Source organism: Hippocampus bargibanti, linkage group LG01 (genome assembly GCF_051943395.1).
Source record: "Hippocampus bargibanti isolate YZ-2025 linkage group LG01, ASM5194339v1, whole genome shotgun sequence".
NCBI lineage: Eukaryota > Metazoa > Chordata > Actinopteri > Syngnathiformes > Syngnathidae > Hippocampus > Hippocampus bargibanti.
The window spans coordinates 25,221,209-25,230,195 of record NC_142734.1 but is presented as its reverse complement, the minus strand read 5'-3'; the positions used below and the strand labels follow the sequence as shown (position 1 = coordinate 25,230,195).

At 42.9% G+C, this 8,987-nt stretch overlaps 1 protein-coding gene across 1 annotated transcript in view; it reads left to right on the top strand.

The window, feature by feature from the left end:
- The window catches only part of lama5 (laminin, alpha 5), a 223,022-nt gene that overhangs the window by 120,671 nt on the left and 93,364 nt on the right, over window positions 1-8,987 (top strand). Inside the window, exons 34-36 of the mRNA XM_089015936.1 lie at window positions 2,801-2,916; window positions 5,208-5,419; window positions 8,310-8,511. Of these exons, the coding sequence (XP_088872062.1) occupies window positions 2,801-2,916; window positions 5,208-5,419; window positions 8,310-8,511 (530 nt within the window). The remainder of the gene's footprint in view (window positions 1-2,800; window positions 2,917-5,207; window positions 5,420-8,309; window positions 8,512-8,987) is intronic.

Below are 8,987 nucleotides of genomic sequence, written 5' to 3'. Positions count from 1 at the left end.
TCCGAATCTGAAGCCATTGTTTTGATTCTCAAGCAAGGCAAGACGTCTTGGCGCGACGTCACGAACAAGGGGGTGGGACTTTCTGAAACTGGCCATTTTCGGATTCATTTTGAAGTCATTTTTATTGGTGTCTTTCATTTGACTAAAAATATCAGCCTGCGTGTTTTGGGTATTTTAGATTCTATAAAACGTTTTTCTGATGTCAGTAGGAAACAAAAAAATGGTGCCGGTTGTCCTTTAAATGTAGTGTGTACAAACTTCACAGCACAGTAAGAACACTACAACCCAATTTATTAACTGTCTTTCAAATGTGAAAAATATCCCTGATCAGTTAATAAATTTGTCTCAAGGAATATGCAAGATATGGCGTTTACATTCTATTTAGCAGATACTGGGAGGAGGTAATGGAAATAGATTAAAATAACATATGTACTTTGATTTATCAAGATTGCGTCTGTTTTAATACGTTTCCATCGAAGGTGCAAAGTTGAAGAAATCAAAATTTATTGAAAAACATTTCAACATTCAAAACATTATTACACAACGAAATATTCAAGCTCAATAATACCTACTTGTGTTAAATTCCGCAAAATCATGGATGGATTGTCTTGACCAGCGCGCTCTACTAACTCGCCACGGACACCCTCTCCTTGACGCGTGAAACAGTACACGTGTGCCGTCGCCAAGCACACAGACATAGGCTACCTGCAGTTGAAATTTGCATACTCTGCACGGCAGCCAATCAGAAGCCTGCTTCTTTCTTCCGGACTTTCGCAAGCGTTATAAGCGTGCATTTGCATATCATTTTCCAAAATAGATGCACAGAACCTTAGCCCAGAAGAAAGATTCAAAAGAAGCTAACAACATATGTGACGCTACAAAACGTAAATTTACATTAAACCGTGACTGTAACTGTGAGTTATGAAAGGGGCTTAGTGGCTTGTAGCAAGCAATGCAAGCAATGCAAACATTGCCTTGTGCACCATGATGACAAATGACTACTGCAACAAAATCTACAGCCATGGACATTTGCCGTAAATTAAGCAAGGTAGCATTTGTGGTTAGGTACATCCTTAATTAAAAAAACACAATACTTACTGTGACAATGTTTATTTTAATGTGATTAGTCGTCTTATTGTGTTTCAAGTTGTGAAAAATGGGGCAGGCAACTTTGTTGTCTGCCCTGTTGTCCGCTAACTTTTTGTCATGAGTTTCAGGCACTGTTTTTAACTATAATTTGGACAAATTCGGCGGGCTGGATTAAAAAGCCGTAGTTTGCCCATGCCTGTTGTAGAGGGATGAGGGAAATCACAAGAAGATAAGAGATGAGAGGGGGTAGGAAGGTTGGGGGAGGGGAGGGGTACAGAGGAGTCAAGATGCTGGTGGATTTTGTTGACTTTTTTAGAAAACATTACGTCACTTTATATATGTCACTTCCTCACTTTACATATGTCACTACCTCACTTTACATATGTCACTACCTCACTTTACATACGTCACTGCCTCACTTTCCATACGACACTACCTCACTTTACATACAGAAATTACATGTATTGTCTGTTGTCAATTGTATGTCTTTTTTAGCCACGTTATAAGTGCCTTGCATGTCTTGCACGCTGGGTCCGAGAGGACATTAATTTCGTCTGTGCTGTATGTCATGCATATTAGCATATTTGACAATAAAGCTGACTTTGACTTTGACTTTTGACTTTGAAACGAATAGAAGGAGAATATTGCAGGTGTCAGAGGAATAAAAGTGTGTGTGGGGAGAGAAACGGGGGTTGAATGATTCTGTTATAAAGAGAAAAGAGAGCAAGAGTATTTCCAGTATTTGAGTCAATGAGTCCAGAGTAGTATTGTGACTTAGCTTGAGAGATACTGTTCTTGTAGAGAGAAAGTGGAGCGGTGTACATATCTTTGTGAACAGTGAGTCTGGTTCTCCGATAAAGTCTTTCAAGCTGGCGTGTTTTCGATTTCATGGAGCGGAGATAAGCGTTGAACCAGGGTGCAGAACGAGTAAATAAAACAGAGCGGGATTTGACAGGAGCGAGCGTGTTCAGAATGTCGTTGAGGTCCCAGTTGTAGCGGAAAACCAGTTCATCAGTAGAGGAGCTTGGGTCCAGAGAAAATGAGACGAATATTAAAACAAGAGAGCCCGCGTTAATGCCCTTGATGTTACGAAAGTTCATAGAACGGGGTGTTTTGGTGGTGGAGAGTATGATGGAAACGTTAGCAGTAACGAGGTAATGGTCTGTTATTGGGAGTTCAACAACTGTGCAGTTGGAAGGAGACAATCCAGAGTAGCATATGAGGTCAAGTGTGAGACCCTTTATGTGCATACGAACTTCCACAAGTTGGCTATCTACCTATTAATAATTAAATATTATAATCTATTAGCTATATAGATAGCTAGCTATCTATTAGATATCTAGATAGCTAACTATCTATCTAGCTAGCTTGCTATTTGAGTCAGAAAACATATTAGCTATCGATTAGCTGTCTATCTATTAGATAGCTAGCTAGCGTTCTATCTATTTGAGTTATTTTCGAGTTGAGTGAACGCTGGCGCGTGTGGCTGCCGCTGCTCTCCCACAGAAAAACTGAAATCAAATGGATATTTTTAAAAGAAGTTGAAGAAGTTGAGATGTTTGAGGTTTGGACATGATTGGTCTCTCGGTTGACAAAATGGTCTTTGTTTCCAAGGTCAATGATGACAAATCCAGAGTCTGAAAGTGGACTACAATTCAAAATGGAGCTCAGTACTGGAATGCAACCTGGATTGTTTTGGGTGTCTTTCCAGGACTACGTGCTGGTGGTGCCCGAGTCAAGTTACAGTTCCAGCGATCTACGTGAGGAACCTCTGGACAAATCCTACCACTTCATCAGCCGCTGCGGACTCAACAGCTTCTCCATCAAGTCAGTCGCTGGAGGGGGGGGGGGGGGACTCACTTTCACTCTCTTTCTGTCTGTCTTTTTCTCTTGCTTTCTCATTGGATTGGATTGGATTTGCCTTTATTAGTCTTGCAGTGGAGAAATTTACATTTCACAGCAGCAAAGTTATGAAAGGAATGAAAGTAGAAAAACAAAATACATGAGCTGCTGGAAAGGCAGCCACTCTCGCTTCAATTAAATAACAAATAACATGACAACACAAAGACACAGAGAGTCATTCATTCTTAAGCACTTTCTGTACCCTCTTTGTTACACAAAGCAGTTTCACATCATGGGGGAATGTGCACGTCGACTACAAGCTAAACGTTGAAAGCAAACATGCAGCTGTAGCATCCTCCTGTCCCACATAAATCCGCTTCAATTCCAAGCCGCGACAGTTCTACATACGCATCGGCGCTCCTTTCTTCTTATCGCGGGCTCCTCAAGCCATGCATCCATCCAACCGCAGACTGTCCCAACAGCACCGACCTTTCCGCTGAACAAAGCGGGGCTGTGAAGATGCTGCCCATTACAGGCGCAAAAAAGCACAATGGCCCCAGAGCTGTCCAGCGATGACAGTCGAATGGCACCGACATTCCTCCCATTCAAAAACAGTCCTGGCATATTCATGCTGCCGAAAAGGTGCAACCGCTCAGCACAGTCTCCTCCTTGATGAATGTCGTGGACAAAAATGCTGAAAATCAATCCGTATCCATTCCATTTTCCCTCTCTCTCTTTCTCTATCTCTCTCTCTCTGTGTCCCACACTGTCTGTCTCTCATTCTCTCTCCCTCTGTCTCTTTCTGTCTCTTTCTCTTGCTTTTTCATTCTCCCGCTCTCCCTCTTTCTCGATCTCTCTCTGTCTCTGTCTCCCTTTCTCTCTCTCATTCTCTCTCTCTCACTTTCTGTCTGTCTGTCTGTCTCACTCTCCATCTCTCTCTCAATCTCTCTCCCTCTCTGTCCCCTTTCTCGCTCTTTCGCTCTCTTTTTCTTTCTATCTCCCTTTCTCTCTCCCTCTGTCTCAATCTCTCTGCCTCTCTCCCCATTTCTCTCTTTCGCTCTCTTTTTCTTTCTATCTCCCTCTCTCTCTCTCTGTCTCTCTCTCTCTTGCAATCTCTCTCTCCCTCACTCTCCCCCTTTCTCTCTCTTTCACTCTCTTTTTCTGTCTCTCCCCCCTCTCTCTGTCACTCTCTCTCTCTGTCTCTCTCTCTCTCTCTCTCTCTCTCTCTCTCTCTCTCTCTCTCTCTCTCTCTCTCTCTCTCTCTCTCTCTCTCTCTCTCTCTCTCTCTCTCTCTCATTCTCTCTCTCACTGTCTGTCTGGCTGGCTGTCTCTCTCTCTCCCTCTCTCTCCCGCTTTTTCTCTCTATCGCTCTCTTTTTCTTTCTCTCTCCCCCCCTCTCTCTCTGTCTCTGTCTCTCTATTGATCTCTCTCTATTGATCTCTCTCTCCCTCTCTCTCCCCCTTTCTCTCTCGCTGTCTCTCGCTTTCTTCCTCTCTTTCCCTTTCTGTCTGTCTGTCTGTTGTCTGTCTGTCTGTCTCACTCTCTTTCTCTCTCAATCTCTCCCTTCCTCTCTCTCTCTGTCTCTCAATCTCTCTCCCTCTCTGTCCCCCTTTCACTCTCTTTCTCTCTTTTTCTCTCTCCCCCCTCTATCTGTCACTCTCTCTCTGTCTGTCTCTCTCTCTCTCTCTCTCTCTCTCTCTCTCTCTGTCTCTCTCTCTCTCTCTCTCTCTTGCTCTCTCTCTCTCTCTTGCTCTCTCGCTCTCACTTTCTCTCTCTCTGTCTGTCTCTCCCTCTTTCTCAATATCTCTCTCTCTCCATCTCCCTCTCTCTGTCTCTGTCTCTCTATAAATCTGTCTCTCCCTCTCTCGCCCTTTCTCTCTCGCTGTCTCTCGCTTGCTTCCTCTTGCCCTTTCTCTCCCTCTCCCTCCTTCTCTCTCTGTCTCTCTCTCACTCACTTTCTCAATCCTGCTCTCTCTCTCCCTCTCTCTCTCACTTTCTGTCTGTCTGTCTCTCTCTTTCTCTCTCTCAATCTCTCCCTTCCTCTCTCTCTGTCTCTCAATCTCCCTCCCTCCCCTTTCTCTCTTTCGCTCTCTTTTTCTTTTTCTCTCCCCCCTCTCTCTCTCTGTCTCTTTCTCTCCCTATCTCTCTCCCTATCTCTCTCTCTCGCACTCTCTCTCTCACTTACTTTCTCAATCTGTCTCTTTTTCTCCTTCTCTCGCTCTCTCCCTCTCCGCACACTGACCGACCGACGCTTTTATCACCCCTCCCCCCCACAGTCCATCCAGCGCTTCGTCCTTCTGCATTGGGGCCGCCACATCGCTGTCGGCCTCCGTGAACAACGGTGCGCTGCCCTGTGCTTGCCACGAGGTCGGCGCCGAGAGCGATTCCTGCGCCGCCTTTGGCGGTCAGTGCCGCTGCAAGTCCAACGTGATTGGTCGCGACTGCTCCATGTGCGCCACGGGTTACTGGGGCTTCCCCCATTGCAAGCGTGAGTATCCCCACAAATCCTTCAACGTCCTCCATATTGAAACGGCACCGTCATTCTTTCAAGAACTTTTTAAAGTTGGACTTTTGAAATGTTCCGCCAACCCATAAGACACCATTTTGACGGCGTCATTTTCAGGGATGAGAATTATCCCCCCATCTGTGAATTTCCGACTTTTTCAGACCAAAATGACCAGATATGTATTCTTGCTTTTTCGCTGTTCATTTCCTGTTTCGGCTTGTGTTGGCGCAAAGTACAATTTAAATTGGACGATACTGGTGCCAGTTGGCGGAAAGCATCATTTTGATTGGATGATCTTGATTTAGATGCCATTGATGATGATCGCAACAGGTAAACGCCACCTTTTGAATAAGCGGACGAGTAAAAAAAATCAGGTGTTATGACGGAGACAACTTGTGGCAGTGTGGCATATGCCACATCAGGTTGAATAGACCGAAGGGTTCGCTTTTGTGGAGCTTTGGGTGGATTTTAGAGGGTGTATTATTATTATTATTATTATTATTATTATTATTATTATTATTATTATTATTATTATTAGTATTATACTGGGGTAGTATATTAGAGCGGCCCGGTAGTCGAGTGGTTAGCACACCGGCTTCACAGTGCAGAGGTCGCCGGTTCGCGTCCCGGTCCGGCCTCCCTGTGTGGAGTTTACATGTTCTCCCCGGACCCGCGTGGGTTTTCTCCGGGTCCTCCGGTTTCCTCCCACACTCCAAAAACATGCATGGCAGGCAGATTGACCACTCCAAATTGTCCCTAGGTGTGAGTGTGAGAGTGACTGTTGTATGTCTTTGTGTGCCCTGCGATTGGCTGGCAATCAATTCAGGGTGTCCCCCGCCTCGTGCCCAAAGACAGCTGAGATAGGCTCCAGCAACCCCCGCGACACTAATGAGGAATAAGCGGTACGGAAAATTAGATTATTATTATTATTATTATTATTATTATTATCATCACGTGCTTGCTATTTACTAGCTATTAGCTATCTGGCTGGCTAGCTTGCTTTCTATCTACTTGAGTTACTTCCGGGTTGAGTGAATGCTGCCACGTGTGGCTGCCGCTGCTCACCCACAGAAGAACTTATCCTGTGACCGTAAAGTGACCTTGTGAGTTTTGAAAGGCGCTTAGAATTCAAATTTATTATTATTATTATTATTATTATTATTATCACATTATTTGAAATAATACATTCTGACATATTGTTGAAGTCATATACAGTAAAGTCTCGTTATATCGATATTCAAAGGAGTCCGAAAAAATATCGATATAACCGGGACTATCGCTATATCCGACCCTGTTTGCATGTAATTTTCTCCGTGCGTGCATAGAAATAGTATCGATATAACCGGGACTATCGATATATCCGATATCGATATAACGAGACTTTTACTGTATGTATATATATATATACAGTGGGGCCTTGGCTTACGAACTTAATTGGTTCCCAGACAGTGTGTAAGGCGAAAAGTGTGTATCCCAAAAATTAATTTCCCATAGGAAACCATTAAAATCAGAATAATCCGTTCCCAGGTCCCCATAAAACATAATCAGAATCAGAATCAGAATCATCTTTATTGCCAAGTATGTAGGACACAGCCTTAAATCTACACAAAATATACCTTCTTTTATGTATAATAAATGTGCTATAGTATTATGATTAAAGAAATAAACTGTACTGTCCAATAACGTCATTTTATTTACCTTTGTGATGGTCGTTAATGGCTTGGTGGAATGGGGTGTCCGGTTTCCTCACCATTAAACACTTGATGAGGAACATAGGCTTCTTTCACCATCTTGAGGAATGATCCCTTATAGGTGCTTTCTCTGTGATAATTGTATCTAGTTCATCAATTGTGATCTGTTTAGCTGGGTTAATAGCTTTTTGCATCAAGTGTACAGATGACTTGTGCGGGTTATTTGTGGATCCTGATTGATGGGATATTTAACCTTCCAGTCTATACTCTGCTTTTGAACTATCAAAGTTGAAATGTGTCCAAATTTCACTGTTTTCTATCCATTTTATCACTGTTTAACTTTTTTCCCCCCTTTTTTGTTTCAAGCTATGTCCTCTCCCTTTCATGTGTGTGTGTGTTTTCGCTCTCTCTGTCTGCCTGTCTCTTTAATGTTTAACGCCCCCCCACACTGCTGGGTTCTTGACCAATCACGTGGCTTTAACCGAAGACGCCATTTTGTTTTTTGGAGAACGGCCTCACTCCCTCTCTGTCTATAACCCCATCCCCCACTGCTGCGTTCTTGACCAATCACGTGGCTTTAACCGACGACTGGGGGCGGGGAATAGAGGACAAAAAAAAGTCCTTGTTTGGAGAACGGGCTGATCCGTGTGTATCCCGAACAATAGTTCGTATGCCAAGGTAAAATTTGCATAAATGTAACGTTCGTAAACCGAAAAGTTTGTAAGCCTAGGGGTTCGTAAACCGAGGTCCCACTGTGTGTGTGTGTGTGTGTGTGTGTGTGTGTGTGTGTGTGTGTGTGTGTGTGTGTGTGTGTGTGTGTATATATATATATATATATATATATATATATATATATATATATATATATATATATATATATATATATATATATATATATAGTAAAGTCTCGTTATATCGATATCGGATATATCGATAGTCCCGGTTATATCGATACTATTTCTATGCACGCACGGAGAAAATTACATGCAAACAGGGTCGGATATATCGATAGTCCCGGTTATATCGATATTTTTTCGGACTCCCTTGAATATCGATATAACGAGACTTTACTGTATATATGAACAGTATATATGCGTGTGCGCCCCACGTATGCCTTTTTTTCAGACTTTTTTCTCTTTTGTCATTCTCATCTCATCATTGTATTTTTGTTTGTTTATCAGCGTGCAAGTGTGGCAGCAGGCTGTGCGAACCCACGTCGGGCGAATGCATCTGCCCGCCGCGGACGCTGCCACCCGAGTGCACCCAGTGCGAGCCGCAGACATTTGGCTGCCACCCGCTGGTCGGCTGTGAGGTGTGCAATTGCTCCCGCCCCGGAATTGTGGCGCCTGACGTCAGCTGCGACCACCTCAGTGGACAGTGCAGGTCAGGGGAAAAATGTTTTTGTCTTCGTGTCTACAACATGTCGTGGCTTTGAATTGAAGCGGATTCACGTGATTACAGGAAATGTCAGACAATCTCTTTTTATTAAAAGACAGCTTAGAAATCAAATGTATTATTATTATTATTGGATTGAATGTGCCTTTATTAGTCTCGTAGTGGAGAAATTTATATTTAAATAATAAATATAAATTTATAATAATAATAATAATAATAATAATAATAATAATTTATAATAATAAATATAAATTTCTCCACTACGAGACTAATAAAGGCACATTCAATCCATAATAATAATAATCCATTTGATTTTTAAGCGCCTTTTAAAACTCTCAAGGTCATTTTATAGTTACAGTATCAGTTTTTCTGTGGGTGACCAGCGGCAGCCACACGCGCCAGCGTTCACTCAACCCTGAAGTAACTCAAATAGATAGTAAGCTAGCTAGCTAGCTAATGGATAG